This window comes from Salvelinus namaycush, chromosome 39, assembly GCF_016432855.1.
Source record: "Salvelinus namaycush isolate Seneca chromosome 39, SaNama_1.0, whole genome shotgun sequence".
Classification (NCBI taxonomy): Eukaryota; Metazoa; Chordata; class Actinopteri; order Salmoniformes; family Salmonidae; genus Salvelinus; species Salvelinus namaycush.
Genome location: NC_052345.1, coordinates 3910220 through 3933406, shown reverse-complemented (window position 1 = coordinate 3933406; position 23187 = coordinate 3910220). Strand labels below are relative to the sequence as shown.

At 40.9% G+C, this 23187-nt stretch overlaps 1 protein-coding gene across 1 annotated transcript in view; it reads left to right on the top strand.

Annotated features, from left to right (window-relative positions):
- LOC120032417 (zinc finger protein 883-like) overlaps positions 1-23187 on the top strand; it is a 74046-nt gene that overhangs the window by 827 nt on the left and 50032 nt on the right. Inside the window, exon 2 of the mRNA XM_038978521.1 lies at positions 191-350. Within this exon, the coding sequence (XP_038834449.1) occupies positions 191-350 (160 nt within the window). The remainder of the gene's footprint in view (positions 1-190; positions 351-23187) is intronic.

Genomic DNA, 23187 nt, shown 5'->3' with positions numbered 1-23187 from the left:
GTATGAGATATATGGTGGAAACTAGCCCATTCCTCCACCAATCCAATGCTCTTAGATTTGTGGGTTGTAGTGAACGATTCAACATTTGAGGAAAAAGGGGATATTCGAGGGATGCACCCGAATCAGAGGTTTAGACTAAATTAATACAATATTTGGTTTAATGTTAATCTATGTTGAATACTTCCAACAGGACAAATCTAGCCCGTTCCCCTCCACCCTCCCAGAGTCCCCAGGTCGATCGCCTCCCTGTACTTTACTGTTGGGTCTGGTCGTCTGCAGGAAAACACCAGGGCAGAGTGGAACTGAGAGAGGAGAAGGAGAAGAGGAACATGGAGATTTGATTTCATTAAGTAAGAACCATGGTGTGGATTAGATTATAGGCTGCTTCTGTAACAATTAATTGATTAATTATATATTTTTGAAAATATCTGGTCGTTCCAACCAATTTTAAGTGTACCTTGGTAAAAAAAAAGAGAGGTTGATTTCACATCATTTTAACATTCTGTCATAAAGAGCACGTGTTCAACTTAATAAAATACATGTTTTGCCATCTCAAGAGGTTTAATGAAAAATAAATACTATAGTAATAGCCAATGTGTCAAATAAAGTAACAGGGTTGACCGTAACAGGGGACTAGTGAAACCAACAAAAACACTACATTGTTAAAATAGTCCTTTAAATCAGCCATGAATCTGCTTGTGACCGGGGGAATGGAAGCTAGTATTGTGCAACAGGGAGTAGTAATTGAATGCAATCTTAACATTTCTAGCATGTCTGTGTCTGGATAGAAAGGTTGAGATGCTCAGTTTTCCACCACAAAACAGCAGAGAATTATCAAAAAGAGTTGAACCAGCTCACTGGGTTTTTACTCTGATTTGACTACTAGATAGTGTTTCTTATGCAAAAAAAATTAAAAATCACAATCTTTTTTCAAAGAATAGTTTCACCATATTAAAACAAGAGTTCAGTTCATGTAACAGGGTTGACCTTAAAATGAGGGACAGATGTAAATGAATCACTAATCACATGAAATAAATAATGTTCAGAAATTACTGTTAAAGTAACCAAATAACTAGGGCTTTACATGCATGCTGTTGTGTCTTTGGCATCATTAAACTGAAGATTAATCTTTATCAAAAATTCTCTGTAATTATTATTACGTGATTAAACTACTTAATCATGTAACTGTAATTAACTAGGAAGTCGGGGCACCAAGGAAAATATTCAGATTACAAAGTTATAATTTTCCTAATATAACTTTCAGATATTTTAATATCTGATCACTTAGTCTTCTGATTAATGAATTATTCTTTACCTCATGTTAGTCTCATTCCAAACGTCGTAAATTGTTGGTTATCTGCACGAACCCGGTCTTCACTATGAGTCATCCATATGTAACGGATGTGAAATGGCTAGCTAGCTATCTAAAGAGATCTCCCGGGTGGCGCAGTGGTCTAGGGCACTGCATCGCAGTGCTAGCTGCGCCACCAGAGTCTCTGGGTTCACGCCCAGGCTCTGTCGCAGCCGGCCGCAACCGGGAGGTCCGTGGGGCGACGCACAATTGGCATAGCGTCGTCCGGGTTAGGGAGGGTTTGGCCGGTAGGGATATCCTTGTCTCAGTATGTAAAATGTAATAAAATGTATGCACTCTACTGTAAGTCGCTCTGGATAAGAGCGTCTGCTAAAATGACTAAAATGTTAAAAAAAATGTAAAATAGATGGATTTTTATGGGGATTTTTGTATTGTGCTAATTAGATGTCCGCGGGGTGTGGACATTGACCTTAGAGGGCAATCAGATTTATTGAATTCTTCATGTTGTCTATATTAAAGGGCACTTCATTTACCATAACAGGCTTTTAAAATTCAATATTACTACACAAAGGGAAGTGTAACGGATGTGAAATGGCTAGCTAGTTAGCGGGTACGCGCTAGTAGCGTTTCAATCAGTTACGTCACTTGCTCTGAAACCTAGAAGTAGTGTTGCACCTTGCTCTGCAAGAGCCGTGGCTTTTGTGGAGCGATGGGTAACGACGCTTCGTGGGTGACTGTTGTTGATGTGTGCAGAGGGTCCCTGGTTCGCGCCCGTGTCGGGGCGAGGGGACGGTTTAAAGTTATACTGTTACATTGATGCTGTTGACCCGGATCACTGGTTGCTGCGGAAAAGGAGGAGGTTGAAAGGGGGGTGAGTGTAACGGATGTGAAATGGCTAGCTAGTTAGCGGGTACGCGCTACTAGCGTTTCAATCAGTTACGTCACTTGCTCTGAAACCTAGAAGTAGTGTTGCACCTTGCTCTGCAAGGGCCGCGGCTTTTGTGGAGCGATGGGTAGCGATGCTTCGTGGGCGACTGTTGTTGATGTGTGCAGAAGGTCCCTGGTTCGCGCCCGTGTCGGGGCGAGGGGACGGTTTAAAGTTATACTGTTACACATACATCAATTGTCTTAAAACAATTTATTTACTAACTAAGTACTCACAGAAATGCATCACACAAACAAACAAAGTAGATATGGTTACAAAGAAATGATAGCGGATGTGCCCTAGTGGGCTAAACCGGCATGGCGGCTTGTTAGACAAAAGGGGAGTGGGGGTCAGCTGAGAAGACACTACAGAGTTGATGATTATAACAATTGAAATGCTAATCCTTTGCACATGAACGCTCACTCATTCTGGAATAATTGCAATCAATATATATATTTACGCTCAGTGAGTCGTCGGGATCTTGTTTCTGTTGGAGAGTTTGTCCGCCCTCTCTTTCTCTTTGTCGTCGTTAGGATGGATAGTTCAGAGTGACATTCATTCATGTCGTTATAGAATAGATGTTTCGGCGGTTATCGGTCTTCGCGTTCAATGATACCGAATTCTTAGCTGCAGACTAGTAATAAATATCAAAGACTTGTTCTTATTCTGTCGGTATCGATAGTCTAAGAGTTTAACCAAGTGGTATGGTTAAAAGATTCAGCAATCTACGTAAACCTTATTTCCCTCTGTGATAGAGGTACTGGTCTGGTCTCAAACCTTGGCCCTCTCGTGGAAATCGAGGTAGGCTGGTCTGGTGATAGAAAACTCAGGTGGGGGTTTTATTCGGAACATAGAAAAGGGCTGTCTCATGACGCCAGGTCCTGTCTGTGCCCCTGGGGGCGTGCCAATGACTTAGTGAAACTTTAAACAGAAATACAATTCTCTCACAAAAACATCATTACTAAGCATCACTCTTCCCAACTATTTTGCAATTTATATGGCACAGCTGTCAGTTTTTTGGTCCTTAAATGAAATTGGTATATGTTTTTATTTATCACACTTTTCTTTAACCATTTATGTTCTTTAATACAGGGCCGACATATAAGTTCCTTACTTTTTTTCCCTTCTACTTGCCTCTTCCATTTTTGTGGTAATGCTGCAATTAATTGGTTGTAATTTTGGGTAGAGCAGACATTTCCATATGTCTGTGTTAGCTGCATGTGTGACAACTCCACCAGTCCTATTTATGATATCATTCACTAAAATTATACCTTTTTAAAAAATGTATTCGATAAATACAGTTTTTTTAATCAATTAGTATATTTGAATTTAACCACAATATTTGTTGTACTATTTGTTCCGTCCTTTCAGGTGGATTAAAATGAAATTGCAACCAACTTTCTAAGGCTTGTTTGAAAAATAAAGATATTTTGGAGATTATTTCCTTTTCAAACAACCGAAAGTGAGCAGGTGTAATCTGAATACAGGGAAAAAGGCCCTTCTTGAACAGGATGAGACATTCGTACCAATTTACTAGAGAACCAGTTTGGATTTAAGTATAACTTTTGTATGACTGATGCCTTTAGTGAGAGGTCTAATGCTTTAATATTTAATCATTTCTGCCCTCCGAATTCATATTTGTTATATAAATAGGCCCTTTTAATTTTATCTGGCTTGCCGTTCCAAATAAAATTGAATATTTTTTGTTCATATAATTTAAAAAGCAGGTCACTAGGTGTAGGCAAAACCATAAGCAAATAGGTAAACTGTGATATGACTAAAGAGTTAATCAGGGTGATTTTTTCCACAAATAGACAGGTATTTTCCTTTCCATGGTAGCAAGATCTTATCTATTTTTGCTAACTTTCTATAAAAATTTATTGGAGTGAGATCATTTCTTTCTTTTGGGATTTGTACACCGAGTATGTCCACATCTCCGTCAGACCATTTAATTGGTAAACTACACGGTAATGTAAAATGTGCACTTTTTTGTGATCCAATACGTAATATGGTACATTTATCATAATTTGGTTTTAATCCAGAGAGGATAGCAAATGTATCTAGATCCTCTAAGAGGCTGTGGAGAGACTCTAATTGTGGTTTTAAAAGAAAACACGAATCATCAGCGTACAATGACACCTTAGTTTTTAAGCCACGGATTTCTAATCCCTTAATATTATTGTTTGATCTAATCTTAACAGCTAACATTTCGATGGCAATAATAAATAGATATGCCGATAGTGGACAACCTTGTTTTACTCCTCTAGATAGTTTAAAACTTTCTGAGATATAGCCATTATTTACTATTTTACACCTAGGGTTACTATACATAATTTTAACCCATTTTATAAGAGATTCCCCAAAATTAAAATATTCTAGGCATTTATATAAAAACTCCAGTCGTACTTTATCAAAAGCCTTTTCAAAATCAGCTATGAAAACCAGGCCTGGTGTCCCCGATATTACATAGTGTTCTATTGTTTCTAGTACTTGTCTTATATTATCTCCAATGTATCGTCCATGTAAAAAACTTGTCTGATTAGGATGAATAATATCTGACAATACTTTTTTAATTCTATGCGCCAAGCATTTTGCTAGGATTTTTGCATCACAACACTGAAGTGTAAGAGGTCTCCAATTTTTTAAATGGACTGGATCTTTATATATACCACTTGGGTCCTGTTTCAGTAATAATGATATCAGACCTTCTTGTTGCGTGTCTGATAATCTACCATTTATAGAGGAGTGCAAGCTAATAATGGTCCTTTGAGTATATCAAAAAAAGTTTTGTATACTTCCACTGGTATGCCATCCAGCCCTGGAGTTTTCCCATCCTTAAATGCCCCAATTGCATAAGAAAGTTCCTCCTCTGTAATTTGGCCTTCACATGAGTCTTTCTGTACAGATGTTACATTATTATTAGGGGGAAAATTCATACAATTAGTTTCAGTTAGTGGAGATGGAGGAGCCTGAAACGAAAACATATTCTTAAGGTACTTTACTTCCTCTTTCAAAATATCATTTGGTGAATCATGCGTGACTCCATCATTTGTAACAAGTTTTAATTTTAAAAAATTGATATCATTTCTATATTGAAGATTGAAAAATAATTGGTGCATTTTTCCCCATATTCCATCCAGTTCGTTTGATTTTTTATAATATATTACACTGGATCTTTCTTGAATAAGTCCCTCCATTTCTTTTTGTTTTTCCTCTAACTTATTCCGTGCCTCTATGGTACCGTTTTTATTGCTATCTAACTGTACTGTTAGTCCTTCAATTTCCTTTCTTAATATGGACTCTTTTGATCTAAATTGCTTTTGTTTTATAGATGAGTACTGAATTGCATTGCCTCTAAAGGCACACTTAAAAGTGTCCCATACAATACGGGGATCTGCTGTACCTATGTTATGTCTGAAAAAGTCAGTTATAAATTCTTCTGTCCTAGTTCTAAACAATTTATCATCTAGTAGGCTTTGATTACATTTCCAATATCCTCGCCCACGTGGAAATTCTGTAAGAGTAATATATATGGCAATTATGTGAGGATCGACCACATTCTGTCCTCTATCAACACTTTTTAAACTTTTGGTGGCAGAGAGAATGGTATAAGAAAGTAGTCAAGACGACTAGTTTGATTAAGCCTCCGCCATGTATATCTCACTAGGTCAGGGTATTTAAATCAAATCAAGTTTATTTTATATAGCCCTTCGTACATCAGCTAATATCTCGAAGTGCTGTACAGAGTCTCCATACATCTACTAATTCCAATATATCCATGACATTCATGATTTCCTTAAGTGCCTGAGGGTGATAGTTTGTAGTGTGATTTCCTTTCCAGTCCATAGAGGTATTTAAGACCGTATTAAAATCTCCCACCATAATAATAGTCTAGTGTTGCTTGTAGAGTTGATACATTTTTATATATATTTTCAAAGAAGCTTGGATCATCATTATTCGGACCGTATAGGTTAATAAGCCATATCTGTTTATTGTCCAATACCATATTTAAAATAATCCATCGACCTTGAGGATCTGTTTGGACAATTTGCACATTTGGATCAAAATTATTGTTAATTAAAACCATCACCCCTTTTGAATTTCTTTGCCCATGGGAGAAATATATTTCGCCCCCCCCAGTTCTTTTTCCACAAAACTTCATCTAAAACTATTGAATGGGTTTCCTATAAACAATAGATATTATATTCCTTCTCTTTTAGCCAGGTAAATACTGATCGTCTTTTCTTATTATCTGCTAGGCCATTACAATTGTAACTGGCTATACTTATTTCACCACTTACCATAATGAGACACAACTTTCAATTATTTTTATCAAAATATATGTTTGTAAACGTACCATTAAAAAGTAACATGATGATTGAGTGTCTATATAGCTGTACCATGATATTTGCATTTCTACTAAGTAAACCTCCAATTGGTCCCTACTATTCCACGCGCTAAAAGCCCTCATCCCGAGTTGGATTGTCATCCCAATGCCCGGCAGACCACCCTCGACCCCCTGTATCCCATAGCCCTGAACCGACTGGGATCCATCCTTTGAAAAGAGCACATACACACTTTATTTGTCCAAACTCAGAATCAAATATGCTTTAAAAATGACATGGTTGCTGTTGTAGAAAGTATATTTTGATTGCCTACTTTTTTCATTTATCAAAGTCCCATCAGGTAGCCTGATTTCAGATGTGTCCATGTAAACAGGTTTATTAGGGAAATTGTTCTTCTTTCCAAGCATGTCAACGTTTAAATCAAACTCCTATACTAATTGACTATTCACAATAATCATATTATTCTGCGCTTGTAACCGTACTCAAAATGCTGAAATGTCACTTCAGAAAATCTTTATTCATATTAAAAATCGGATTAATCGAATTCTCCAAGTGTTCTGTATTAAAGGGCACTTTATTTAATATAACAGAGATTTAAAATTGAATATTGGTGCACACTGGAAAAATATCTAACGGACACAAAAGGCATTCATTTCATGTAATGCCCAATCTGTTTATGGACCCATATTTGCAAAACCAAACTATTCAATGTCTTTGTTTCACAGGGAACATCCCTAAGCGTTGCTCTCTAAGTGGGAGGGGCTTATCATCTGGGGAGCCTCAACAACATGATGCTGACAAGAAAGAGAAGAGTCTCTCCAGATCAGAACACCTCAAGAAACACCAGCAGAGACTTATAAGGAAGAAACCTCACCACAGCTGCTCTGACTGTGGGAAAAGTTTTGCTAAAGAGAAGGATTTGATAATTCACAAACAGATTCACACCGGAGAGAAACCGTACCACTGCTCTCAGTTTGGGAAGAGTTTCGCTGCATCTAAAACCTTAAAATCTCATCAGATAATTCATACAGGGGAGAGACCTTACACCTGCTTTGACTGTGGGAAATACTTAACTCAATCAGGAGACCTGACTACACACCAGTGCATACACACAGGAGAGAAGCCTTATAGCTGTGATCAGTGTGGGAAGAATTTCTATACGTCAGGACACCTGACTACCCACCAACGCATACACACAGGAGAGAAGCCTTATAGCTGTGATCAGTGTGGGAAGAGCTTCAATAATTCAGGAAACCTGACGAAACACCAACGCATACACACAGGAGAGAAGCCTTATAGCTGTAATCAGTGTGGGAAGAATTTCTATACGCCAGGACACCTGACTACCCACCAACGCATACACACAGGAGAGAAGCCTTATAGCTGTGATCAGTGTGGGAAGAGCTTCAATAATTCAGGATCCCTGATTACACACCAACGCATACACACAGGAGAGAAGCCTTATAGCTGTGATCAGTGTGGGAAGAGCTTCAATCAATCAGGACACCTGATTAGACACCAACGCATACACACAGGAGAGAAGCCTTATAGCTGTGATCAGTGTGGGAAGAGCTTCAATCATTCAGGACACCTGACTAGACACCAACGCATACACACAGGAGAGAAGCCTTATAGCTGTGATCAGTGTGGGAAGAGCTTCAATAATTCAGGATCCCTGATTACACACCAACGCATACACACAGGAGAGAAGCCTTATAGCTGTGATCAGTGTGGGAAGAGCTTCAATTATTCAGGATCCCTGACTATACACCAACGCATACACACTGGAGAGAAGCCTTATAGCTGTGATCAGTGTGGGAAGAGCTTCAATTATTCAGGATCCCTGACTACACACCAACGCATACACACAGGAGAGAAGCCTTATAGCTGTGATCAGTGTGGGAAGAGCTTCAATTATTCAGGAGTTCTGACTATACACCAACGCATACACACTGGAGAGAAGCCTTATAGCTGTGATCAGTGTGGGAAGAGCTTCAATTATTCAGGAGCCCTGACTACACACCAACACATACACACAGGAGAGAAGCCTTATAGCTGTGATCAGTGTGGGAAGAGCTTCAATCGTTCAGGATACCTGACATCACACCAGCGAATACACACAGGAGAGAAGCCTTACTCCTGTCTATGTGGAAAGAGCTTTGCTCATTCAGCATCACTGAAAAAACACCATAAATCACAAACATGTTTTCTTTCATATCCATCCTCTCTGCCACCGGTTCCAGATTCCTAAATAAAGTTTAAATAGAAAACATATTGTAAAGAGTCATCCATCTCCCATTCTCAAGTGTCTTGGAGTAGGAGTGCTGTGTGTGTGTGGTGGGGTGGGGGTGTTCAGAGCTGTATCTTATTTCAGTAACTCCTATTAACTCTATTACTACCTGTCAGGGCAAGGAGATTGAGGTTGTAACCTCATATAAATATCTTTTAATTCTAATTGATGACGGCCTCTCTTTTAAATTGCATATTCAACAACTTACAAAACAATTGAAGCTGAAATTGGGTTTTTATTTTAGGAATAAGGCCTGTTTTTCTTTTGAAGCCAGAAGGAGGCTAGTATCAGCTACATTTATGCCTTTACTAGACTATGGGGATATTTTATATATGAATGCTTCCGCTCAGTGTTTGAGATCAATTGACACTCTACCATGGCACTTTGAGATTTATTTTAACTTCTACTTAGTACTCATCCCGGATCCGGGAGCACCCTCATCAGTAAAAAAGCTGACTAGCATAGCCTAGCATAGCGCCACAAGTAAATACTAGCATCTAAATATCATGAAATCACAAGTCCAAGACACCAGATGAAAGATACACATCTTGTGAATCCAGCCATCATTTCTGATTTTTAAAATGTTTTACAGGGAAGACACAATATGTAAATCTATTAGCTAACCACGATAGCAAAAGACTCAACTTTTTTCTCTCCACCATTTTCTTACTGCATAGGTAGCGTTCACAAATTCGACCAAATAAAGATATAAATAGTCACTAACCAAGAAAAAAACTTCATCAGACGACAGTCTGATAACATATTTATTGTATAGCATATGTTTTGTTCGAAAAATGTGCATATTTCAGGTATAAATCACAGTTCTACATTGCAGCTGCAATCTGAAATAGCGTCGATGCAGGCAGAATAATTACAGAGACCAACGTCAAATACCTAATTACTCATCATAAAACATTTCTGAAAAATACACAGCGTACAGCAAATGAAAGCCCAACATCTTGTGAATCCAGCCAATATGTCAGATTTTTTAAGTGTTTTACAGCGAAAACACAATATAGCATTATATTAGCTTACCACAATAGCCAGAAACACAACCGCATTTACCAGCAGCAAATGTTAGCGATCGTGACAATCCAGCAAAAGATATATAATTTTTGACTAACCTTGATATACTTCATCAGATGACAGTCCTGTAACATCATATTACACAATGCATATAGGTTTTGTTCGAAAATGTGCATATTTAGCAGCACAAATCGTGGTTATACAATGTGATCAGTAGCAACATTTCATGCATTCTGGCCGGCGCCATCTTGGAGAGGCACCTAATCTAATCGATAAATAATCGTAAACTTGACTAAAAAATACAGGTTGGACAGCAAATGAAAGATGCATTAGTTATTAATGCAACCGCTGTGTTAGATTTTTAAAATTAACGTTACTAGACATACAGTGTGCGTTACAGCCAGACCAGTGCCGCAATAATGGCGGACAAATCCTTTTACATTTTTCCACATAAATACGGAATAACATCATAAATAGCTCTTACTTTTGGACGAGCTTCCATCAGAATCTTGGGCAAGTTGTCCTTTGTCCAAAAGAATCGTTGCTCGGTTGTAAAACGTCCTCTTCAACTTTGGAATTAGCAGCTAACAATAGCTATGTGGCGCAGACATGCCCAAATCTTCAAAACGCAATACTAAGGAAATTCCGAAAATAGCAAAATACTCACATAAACTGATATAACTCGGTTTAAAATAACTTCGTTATGATGTTTCTAACACCTATATCGAATGAAATCACAGACGGATATATCTAAGGCCTATAACAAGAGCTTTTGAGCATGCCATCCTGAGGTCCTCCTTTGCGTCTTGACGAACGTCGAAAAGAGCGCACCCCCCATGCCATGGCCTTTTATAAGGTCTGAGATCTACGTAGAAACTCCATTCCAATTCTCATTGGTTACTGACATCCAGGGGAAGGCACGTGCAGTTCATGTCAACCCATAGGATACATACAGAGCTTTAAACTGATCTGAGAACAGAGCCTCGTTTTCAGACCTTCGCAGTTCCTGTCATGAATTTCGCTCCAGAATGAGTTGTGTTTCACCCACAGACATAATTCAAACGGTTTTAGAAACTAGAGATTGTTTTCTATCCAATAGTAATAATAATATGCATATTGTACGAGCAAGAATTGAGTACGAGGCAGTTTAATTTGGGAACGATAAATGTCCAAGTTGAAACAGCACCCCCTGTAGTGACAAGATTAAACTGCAAAACCCTTATGCACCACTGCACTTTGTATACCAGGGTTGGCTGGCCTTCTCTAGTCACTCGTAGGCTCAGTCACGGGTATACTTTTATTTACAAAGCCATTTTGGGTTTACTACCTTTTTATTTGGGCATTTTTATTGTTCAGAAATGTGGTGGGTACTCTCTTCGTTCGCTAGACTTTATCCTGCTAACTGTTCCAAATGTCCGAACTGAATTTGGTAAAAGGTCTTTTATGTACTCTGCGCCATCGTCTTGGAACACCTTACAAAATCATTTTAAACTGGAAGAACTTGTCCCGATTGGTGTTTTTAAATCACTGATGAAGGATTTTGAGGCTGATTCCCTGACCTGTCAATGTTTTTAATTTGCTGTTTTTGATATTGTTATACTCTTGTGAATTCAATGGTTTTTACTAGATTACTTGTAGTTTTTCATGTTGTCTGTCTGTAATTTTTGTAATGACTTGGTGCTGCCTATCTTGGCCAGGACGCTCTTGAAAAAGAGATTTTAAATCTCAATGAGCCCTTCCTGGTTAAATAAAGGTTAAATAAAATAAAAAATATCCATTAAATAATGTAGAATAATGTTTCAACAATAGTAGGTGTATATTCATGTGTGATGGAAATGTTGTCTGAAGGGAGAGTCTTGAATTGTACATCTTGTCTCATACAATCATTGGTTCCTGTAGGTGCTGGGTAGAGATGTGAGGAGGAGACAGTCATGACCCCCTCAGACCTTTTGGCAGAACGCCCAGAATATGTTCTATGAGTTAAGATAGGAGACGGTGCCAGTCACATGCAGGAACCAAACGTAAATAATGAAACATGTAAATCATGCAAATATAACTTGTCTGTGTAAGCAGTATATAAGAGAACTAACGGGACTGCCCCGAAAGAGCTCCCGACCGATGTGTACTACGGTGCATTAAGTTTGTTGGAACCTCTCCAGCTTGCTGACAATATATCATTATTCATTAAAGTTTGACTTTGAGTCCCTGTTGTAATTTCCACGACACATGTATTCAATACAAAAATAAATAAAATCCATTATCATATGTGAAATGGTGGTCACACCAGATACTGACTACCATTTTTTTAAGGTATCTGTGACCAACAGATGCATATCTGTATTCCCAGTCATGTGAAATATATAGATTAGGGTCAAATTATTATTATTTTTGTTTGTTTTTTAACCTTTATTTAACTAGGCAAGTCAGTTAAGAACAAGTTCTTATTTACAATGACGGCCTAGGAACACTGGGTTAACTGCCTTGTTCAGGGGCAGAACGACAGATTTTTACCTTATCAGCTCGGGAATTTGATCTAGCAACCTTTCGGTTACTCGCCCAATGATCTAACTACTAGGCTACCTGCCGCCCTCTAATTCATTTATTTCAATTGATTGATTTCTTTATATTACCTGTAACTCTGTAAAATCTTAGAAATTGTTGCATGTTGATAACATCCAAGTTATCATGTAGTCTCAGAACCAAGCTGTTATATCCAATAGAAATGAATGAGGTGCTTAAAATCCTGAGCTCGGTGCCAGAGTATGCAGGTCACGCTGAGTACCTTGAGACTAAAGAGAAGGACTGCAACCTGAGAATCACAAACCTGAGAGAGATTCAGCTGAGTACAAGTTCAGATTTAAAACACAGTATGCAGAATGGGGGTACAGCTTCCCTGGAACAACTCTGACTGTCACAGGTAATATATCATATCTACTTCTTCTACTACTACAACTACTAATACAGGTAATATATAATATCTAATTCTAATAATACATTAGAATCATTCAGAGCTGCAGGTGAAGGTGTCTTCCTCCACAGAGGAAAAGAAGAGAACACTGACCTGTAGCACCACCTGTCTTCTGACTGACAACCCCAACCCCACCTACATCTGGTACAAGAACGGACAACATCTCCATGACCCTACTTCCCAAACAATACTCCTGTAATACTCGAGTGGTCTGGTGTTACTCTACAGACAGTTACTCCTGTGCTGTAAAAGACCATGAGGATTTTCTCACTCCTACAGTGTGTGAGTCTGGACTCACCTATAATAATCATCTTAAGTATCAATCATTAAGGCCTGTGGACCAATAGTAGAACATGTGGGGAAAAACAGACAAATCTGTGCACTCTTGGATAGTAACACTAGTAGAAATTATACAGTATAATAGAAAACGTAACAAAATGTGGAAAAAGTCTAGGGGCCTGAATACTTTCCGAATGCACTGTATGTGTCTATAACTTTTATTCATTTAGATGAACCTGTCCAATACATATAGTTAGAATGAACCAGTCCACGATATAGTTAGAATCACCATTCCCGGTACGCTAGCCTATAATACCCACGATATAGTTAGAATCACCATTCCCAGTACGCTAGCCTATAATACCCACGATATAGTTAGAATCACCATTCCCAGTACGCTAGCCTATAATACCCACGATATAGTTAGAATCACCATTCCCAGTACGCTAGCCTATAATACCCACAATATAGTTAGAATCACAATTCCCAGTACGCTAGCCTATAATACCCACAATATAGTTAGAATCACCATTCTTCGTAAACTAACCTATAATAACCAAGATACAGGCCCTATAGACCAGTACAGGTCTAATGATGATACTAGCCTATAATAACCATGATACAGGCCATATAGACCAGTACAGGTCTAATGATGATACTAGCCTATAATAACCACTATACAGGCCCTATACACCAGTACAGGCCTAATGATGATACTAGCCTATAATAACCAAGATACAGGCCCTATACACCAGTACAGGCCTAATGATGATACTAGCCTATAATAACTACAATACAGGCCATATAGACAGGTACAAATATCCAGTGGTGTAATGTACTTAAGAAAAAATACTTTAAAGTACAACTTATGTCGTTTTTTGGAGTATCTGTACTTTACTATTTATATTTTTGACAACTTTTACTTTTACTTCCCTACATTCCTAAAGAAAATGATGTACTTTTTACTCCATACATTTTCCCTGACACCCAAAAGTACTCATTACATTTTGAATGCTTAGCAGGACCGAAAATGGTCCAATTCACACACTTATCAAGAGAACATCCCTGGTCATCCCTACTGCCTCTGATCTGGCGGACTCACTAAACACAAATGCTTTGTGTTAACATTATGTCTGAGAGTTAGAGTTTGACCCTGGCTATCCGTAATTTAAAAAAACAAGAAAATTGTGCCATTTGGTTGACTTAATATAAGGAATTTTTTTATTATTTAAATTATTCATACTTTTACTTTTGATACTTAAGTATATCTTAGCAACTACATTTACTTTTGCTTAAGTATACTTAAAACCAAATACTTTTAGACTTTTACTCAAGTATTATTTTACTGGGTGACTTTCACTTTTGAGTCATTTTCTATAATGGTATCTTTACTTTTACTCAAGTATGAGAATTTAGTACTTTTTCCACCACTGCAAATATCAAAAAGATGTATAAAATCAATCTCAGAGGTCAGCTTCAGGTGGTCCTCTACCGAATTGGATGGTCTCACTTCTCTTGGTCAGGGCCTCATCACTCTCTTTCACAGGATTGGCACTTGGCAGTTGCAGGAATAATCTTTGAAGCTCTGAATGTGCTTAGATATGTTGAATCTTGACAGTGTTGGGAACATGTCTATCAATATCCATGTCTGATTTCTATGCATTTATCGGCCAGACCACGCCCAAATGAATGCTTATATGAATGCTTATATCCACAATAAATCACATTATATAAGCATATAACTGTACTCAGTCTCTCCTTTACTTTTAGCCTAGAGAGACTGGCATGCATAGTATTGATATTAGCCCTCTGATTACAGTAATCGTCCTGTTTGGAATTCATGCTGAAATAACTGCATCAAATCAAATCAAATTGTATTCATCACGTGCTGAATACAACTGGTGTAGACTTTACTGTAAAATGCTTGCTTACGAGCCCAGATTTTAAAAATAAAATAGTAACACAACGAATATGGGTCTGTTCTCAACAGCTTACAAGGTTCCAGAAAGGAACATTAGCAGGCTACACATATGGTGGATTTTTATCACACCATCTCTCTCTCGCCCTCTTTCTCCTCTCTCTCGCCCTCTTTCTCCTCTCTCTCGCCCTCTTTCTCCTCTCTCTCGCTCTCTTTCTCCTCTCTCTCGCCCTCTTTCTCCTCTCTCGCTCTGTCTCTCTCTCGCCCTCTTTCTCCTCTCTCTCCCTCTGTCTCTCTCTCAAATTTACAGCCAGGGGCTTATTTAATACAGAAACCGTTTACAACCAAACAGAAGCAAACAGAGCAAAATAAGAGTATATATTGGACAAATTCAGGTAGGTTTACCCCGGTTTCGTTTGCTTCCAATTAAAAAACGTTTTGCAACAAAATAAGCGTAATGAATATTCAGACAGTCCAGCCATCCACATGGACTGTTGGTAACAAATATTCCAAAATCCGATTTAACTTTTTTCCACATATCCTTTTGACTCTAAAATTCCATTAAACTTTTCTAGATGCTCTTCAGCGGACAGACTGCAAAAAAAAAAACTTTAATTATAGTAATTATTTTTCATGAGCTGTGGTCCTGGCACAATTGTGTAACGCTATCAGGGCCGGATTAAGCAGAGGATTACCGGGGCTGAATCCAAAAGGGCAAAAAAATGTTTTAAATAATTAATAATTAAACACATTTGCATACTGTACCAGTCAATAGTTTAGACACACCTAATCGTTCAAGGGTTTTTCTTTAATTTGATTAATTTCTACATTGTAGTATAATAGCGAAGACATCAAAACTATGGAATAACACATGGAATGTAGTAACCAAAAAAGTGTTATTTAATATTTGTGATTCTTCAAAGTAGCCACCCTTTCCCTTGATGACAGCTTTGCACACTCTTGGCTTTCTCTAAACCAGCTTCATGATGAATGCTTTTCCAACAGTCTTGAAGGAGTTCACACATATACTGAGCACTTGTTGGCTTCTTTTCTTTCACTCTGCGGTCCAACTCATCCCAAACCATCTACATTTGGTTGAGGTTGGGTGATTGGGGAGGCCAGATCCCCTAATGCAGCCCTTCATCACTCTCCTTCTTGGTAAAATAGCCCTTACACATTCTGGAGGTATGTTTTGGGTCATTATTGAAAAACAAATGATAGTCCCACTAAGCACAAACAAGATGGGATGGCGTATCCCTGCAGAAGGCTGTGGTAGCCATGCTGGTTAAGTGTGCCTAAGAATGCTAAAGAAATCACTCACAAGTCACCAGCAAAGCACCATCACACCTACTCCTCCATGCTTCATGGTGGGAACCACACATGCAGAGATCATCCGTTCACCTACTTTGCGTCACACAAAGACAAGGTGGTTGGAACAAAAAATCTCAAATTTCGACTCATCAGACCAAATTACAGATTTCCACCGGTCTAATGTCCATTGCTTGTGTTTCTTGGGCCAAGCAAATCTTTTCCTCTTATTGGTGTCCTTTAGTAGTGTCACACCCTGATCTGTTTCACCTGTCTTTGTGATTGTCTCCACCCCCCTCCAGGTGTCGCCCATCTTCCCCATTATCCCCTGTGTATTTATACCTGTGTGCTCTGTTGGTCTGTTGCCAGTTCGTCTTGTTTGTTTGAGTCAACCAGCGTTTTGTGTCTCACCTCCTGCTTTTCTAGTCTCTCTTTTCTTGCTCTCCCAGTTTTGACCTTTGCCTGTCCTGACTCTGAGCCTGCCTGCCTGACCACTCTGCCTTACCCTGACCCTGCCTGCCGACCTGTACCGCTGCCCCCCTCTGGATTACCGACCTCTGCCTTACCCAGACCCTGAGCCTGCCTGCCGTACAGTACCGTTGCACGACCTCTGGTTTTCAGACCCCTGCCTGTCTTGACCTGTCTATTGCCTGCCCCTGTTGTAACATTAAACTATTGTTTATTAGACGTGGTCTGCATCTGGGTCTTCCCTTCATACCTGATAGTACGAACTGGCCATGACTGACCCAGCAGACCCGGGCCAGCTGCACAATGCCATCTCCTCCCAAGGAGCCTCCATTGGTAGGCACGAGGAGTTGCTTCGTGGGCTGATGGAGGGGGACCAAACGTTGGCTGAGCGCCATGACCGGGCGTTGGACATGCTGCGGGAGCAATTTTGCAGGTTGGCTGGGGGGCAGCCTGCCACGGTGGTAACTCCACCGCTCCTCAGTAACTCAGCGGGTAGCAGCGCCGCCCCACCGGCCACTCCTCCTTTCCAAGAGCCCCAGTTACCTCCCCCGGAACACTTTAATGGAGAGCCGAGCACCTGTCGAGCATTTTTAGCTCAGTGTGCCCTTATTTTTGAGCTTCAGCCCTCCTCCTTCCCCTCGGACCTTTCCAGAATAGCCTACCTCATCACGCTGATGTCTGGAAGGGCTCTCACATTGGCTATCGCCGTATGGGAACAGCAGCCGACCATATGCGTGAGCCTGGAGGGGTTCTTGGGAGAGGTGAGGAAGGTTTTTGATGCCCTAATCCAGGTTTTTTTTTATGCCCTAATCTAATGCCCTAATCCAGCTCTTGCTGGAGCTGGATTAGCTTCTGGGGAGAGAACCTGCCTAGAAGCTAATCCAGCTCCAGCAAGACGTCCGCACAGTGGCCAACTATGCTGTGGATTTCCACACGTTGGCAGCGGAGAGTGCGGGGAACCCGGAAGCATTGTTCGACATGCTTCTGCACAGCGTCTCGGAGGAGGTTAAGGACGAGCTTGCGGTTCGGGAGTTGCCCACGGATCTTGACTCCCTCATCGTTTTGACCATCCGCATCGATAGGCGATTGCGGGAATGACGAATGGAGAGGGAATTCGACGTCACTCGCACGTCCAGGGATTCCACCTTGCCTCTGAGCCATCCCGGAAGTCCCCGACGGTCCGGTGGCCAAGAGCACCCGAGGTTGCCCGACCTTCCTTGAGAGTCACCGAAGAGGGCCGAAGCATTGTTTCCCGAGTACATGCAACTAGGCAGAGCTGGGCTGTCGCCCACGGAACGGCAACACAGGATCAGAACAAGGAGCTGTCTGTATCGTGGGACTTTTGGTTATTTTATGTCCTCGTGCCCAGTACTGGACCATGCTCACCAGGGAGTGAGTACTCTGGTGGGCCGTATGGGGAACTTTTCTGTTTCCCTTACTCACACCCCTTTTCATGTAATTCTACTGTGGGGAAACCAGTCCAAATCTCACCGGGTCCTCAATGACTCTGGCGCGATGAGAGCTTTTTGGCCGTCACACTGGCTTTCGAGCTGAACATCCCCAATCAGCCCCTCTCCATTCTCATGGATGTTAGAGCACTGGACGGGCACTCTATAGGTGGGTCACCCGTAACACCACTCCCATCAACCTACGTGTGTCTGGGAATCACAGCGAAACCATTCAGTTCCTGTGCATCAAGTCCCCCCATATTCCGATGGTGTCGGGATTCTCCTGGCTCCAGCGACACAACCCACACATCAACTGGTTTACGGGTGCCATCATGGGCTGGAGTCTGTTCTGCCACACCCATTGTCTGAAGTCTGCGCAACCTGTCCCGGGACGTCTCTCTGTGTCCTCGGAGGTGGTTCCAGATCTCTCCGCCATTCCCGCGGAGTACCAGGGTCTCCGGGAGGTGTTCAGCAAGTCCTGGGCCACTTCCCTTCCGCAGCACCGCCCATATGACTGCGGGATTGACATTCTCCATAGCACCACGACGCCCCAGGGGCGTCTGTACCCACTGTCGGGACCTGAAACCAAGGCTATGGAGGACTACATTGGGGACTGCCTAGCTACTGGATTTATCCGTCCCGCCTCCTCTCCTGCTGGCGCAGGGTTCTTCTTCGTGGAGAAGAAGGACTAGACCCTGCGCCCGTGCATTAACTACCAGGGACTCAATGACATCAAGGTAAAGAACCGTTATCCACTACCACTCATTTCCTCAGCCTTCGAGCCGCTCCAGGGGGCCACTGTGTTCTCCAAGCTGGATCTACATAACGCCTACCACCTGGTGCGGATACGAAAGGGGGACGAGTGGAAGACCGCCTTCAACACGGCCAGAAGCCACTACGAATATCTGGTCATGACCTTTGGCCTCACCGACGCCCCTGCCGTGTTCCAGGCTCTGGTGAATGATGTTCTCCACGACATGCTGAACCGGTTCGTCTTTGTCTACATTGATGACATCCTCGACTTCTCCCGCTCCCCCCAAGAACACGTGCTCCGTGCTCCGCTTCACCATTTCCATTCTGGGCTACATCATCTCTGCTGGGAGCGTCAAGATGGATCCCGAGAAGGTGAAAGTGGTGGTGGATTGGCCCCAGCCTACGTCCAGGGTGCATCTGCAATGCTTCCTGGGGTTCGCCAACTTCTATCGCTGGCTTTATCTGAGGTTACAGCACCCTGGCCTCCCCCTGTCTGCCCTCACCTCTACCAAGGTTCTGTTCACGTGGTCCACGGCCACTGACCGGGCGTTCTGGGACCTTAAACACCGCTTCCCCACGGCTCCGATCCTGGTTCATCCGGACCCTTCCCATCAGTTCGTGATGGAGGCCGATGCTTCGGATGTCAGAGTGGGGGCGGATCTGTCCCAACGTTCTGCCCTGGACCTTTAGCTGCATCCCTGCGCCTTCTTCTCCCACCGCCTCACCACCACGGAGAGGAAGATGCATTGGAGGAATGGAGGCACTGGCTCGAAGGGGCGGAACATCCGTTTATTGTGTGGACCGACCACAAAAACCTGGAGTATCTCCGTACCGCCAAGCGCCTCAACTCCAGGCAGGCGAGATGGGCCCTGCTGTTTACCCGGCTCAACTTCTACCTCTCCTACCGGCGGCGGTCCAAGAATGTCAAGCCAGATGCCTTGTCTCGCCACTATAACCGCCCTGGAGCCTGAGACCATCCTTTCCACCTCGTGCCTGGCGACGGCACTCAGCTGGGATATCGGGAAACAGGTCCGGGACCTGTCTATTGCCTGCCCCTGTGGAACATTAAACTATTGTTTATTCGACGGAGTCTGCATCTGGGTCTTCCCTTCCCTTCATGACCAGGAAGGCCTGATTCACGCAATCTCCTCTGAACAGTTGATGTGAGATGTGTCTGTTGCTTGAACTCATTTATTTGGGCTGCAATCTGAGGCTGGTAACTCTAATAAACTTATCCTCTGCAGCAGAGGTAGCTCTGGGTCTTCCTTTCCTGTGACGGTCCTCATGAGAGCCAGTTTCATCATAGTGCTTGATTGCTTTTGTGACTGCACTTAAAGAAACTTTCAAAGTTCTTGAAATGTTCTGTATTGACATGTCTTAAAGTAATGATGGACTGTCGTTTGTCTTTGCTTATTTGAGCTGTTCTTGACAAAAAATGGACTTGGTCTTTTACCAAATACCACCACTACCTTGTCACAACACAACTGATTGGCTCAAAAATTTCACAAATTAACTTTTAAGAAGCCACACCTGTTAATTGAAATGCATTCCAGGTGACTACGTCATGAAGCTGGTTGAGAGAACGCCAAGTGTGCAAAGATGTCATCAAGGCAAAGGGTGGCTACTTTGAAGAATCTCAAATATAAAATATGTTCTGATTTGTTTAACACTTTTTTTGGTTTCTACATGATTCCATGTATTATTTCATAGGTTTGATGTCTTCACTATTACTCTACAATGTAGAAAATAGTAAAAACAAAGAAACCCTTGAATGAGTAGGTGTGTCAACTTTTGACTGGTACTGTATATTTACACTACCATTCAAAAGTTTGGGGTCACTTAGAAATGTCCTTGTGTTTGAAAGAAAAACACAGTTTTTGACCATTTAAAATAACATCAAATTCATCGGATATACAGTGTAGACATTGTTAATGTTGTAAATGACTATTTTTTATGGAATATCTACATAGGCGTACAGAGGCCCGTTATCAGCAACCATCACACATGTGTTCCAATGGCATGCTGTGTTAGCTAATCCAAGTTAAGAATTTTAAAAGGATAATTGATCATTAGAAAACCCTTTTGCAATTATGTTAGCACAGCTGAAAACTGTTGTCCTGATTAAAGAACCAATAAAACTGGCCTTCTTTAGAATAGTTGAGTATCTGAAGCATCAACATTTGTGGGTTCGATTACAGGCTCAAAATGGCCAGAAACAAAGACTTTCTCCTGAAACTCGTCAGCCTATTCTTGTTCTGAGAAATGAAGGATATTCCATGCGAGAAATTGCCAAGAAACTGAAGATCTCGTACAACGCTGTGTACTACTCCCTTCACAGAACAAAGTAAACTGGCTCTAACCAGAATAGAAAGAGGAGTGGGAGGCCCCGGTGCACAACTGAGCAAGAGGACAAGTACATTAGAGTGTTTAGTTTGAGAAACAGACGCCTCATAAATCCTCAACTGGCAGCTTCATTAAATAGCACCCGCAAAACACCAGTCTCAACGTCAACAGTGAAGAGGCGACTCCGGGATGCTGGCCTTCTGTCATTCTACTGCCAATATTTGTCTATGGAAATTGCATGGCTGTGTGCTCAATTTTTCAGTGCATTCAGAAGGTATTCAGACCCCTTGACTTTTTCCACATTTTGTTATGTTACAGCATTATTCTAAAATGGAATTTAAAAAAAATCCTTCATCTAATTACAATACCCCATAATCACAAGGTGAAAAGTTCTTTAGAAATATTAGAAAATTTATTTAAAAAAGTAAAAACAGAAATAACTTATTTACATTGGTTTTCAGACCCTTTGCTACCAGACTCAACATTTTTCTCAGGTTCATCCTGTTTCCATTGATTGGAGTCCACCTGTGGTAAATTCAATTGATTGGACAGGATTTGGGAAGGCACACACCTGTTTATATAAGGTCCCACAGTTGACAGTGCATGTCAGAGCAAAAACCAAGCCATGAGGCTTTGTAATTATTGGATATTGTGTGTAGATTGATGAGGGAGAAAAGCAATTTAATCCATTTTAGAATAAGGATGTAACAAAATGTGGAAAAAGTCAAGGGGTCTGAATACTTTTCGAATGCACCGTATACACCTGTCAGCAACGGATGTGGCTAAATCCACTAATTTGAAGGGGTGTCCACATGCTTTTGTGTGTGTGTATATATAGTGTATCTGTGACCAACAGATGCATATCTGTATTCCCAGTCATGTAAAATCCATAGATGAGGGCTAAAATATTTTATTTCAATTGACTGGTTTCCTTATATGAACTGTAACTCAGTAAAGTTGTTGAAATTGTTGCATGAGGTGTTTATATTTTTGTTCAGTATATTTAAATGCATATCAAATAGGATATATATTCAAATAAATTAATACAGCATGGTAATATTATTGAGGCCTTCTGTTGATTTCTCAAAACAAAAACACATGAAGGCATCACTTGCAATTTGGAATAAATGTTACACTTTTATTGGTTTTTCTGTACATGTGCACGAGTCCTTAATACACAATCCATTGTACAAAAATAAGTCATTCCCAAGTGAGTGACATCTCAAGGAGATTAACCTCCAATGTTCATAAGATTGTTCAGTACATGATTTTGTCATGACCGCCACAGGATTTTTTTATACACAGGACAGGAGTTTACACGTTTTTGTTCCAGCCCTTTACTAACACCCCATTTAAATAATTGTGGTCTAAATTGAAGATTCCCTGGGACAGAAATTCATGTCTGTATTTAAGAATGAGTTTCATAAATTACGATGTTCAATCAAATCTGCATGATAAACAATAACTGGTGAATCCATTTCTAACATTGTGATATTGCACAGTCCTTAATAAAATCCTTGGATATGGTGATTATCCTGGTGGCTGGGAGGTTCACAACAAGTTCCTTACATCTGCAGGGTGACAGGGTGAGGTGTCCTTCAAGGTGGAACAAGCAGAGACAAGGGGGGAGAAATTAACCTCCCTGATCAAATCTCAGTGCTGGTTCATGTTTCTGAAGCCTCAACTACCTTTTGTTAGGATTTGTGTTTATTGCACTATAACCCAATGCTATATCACATGTGATATAATATTAGCAACTGTTAGCCTGGGCGCCTGGGTGTCTGTGCTGGAAGTAACAGTTAG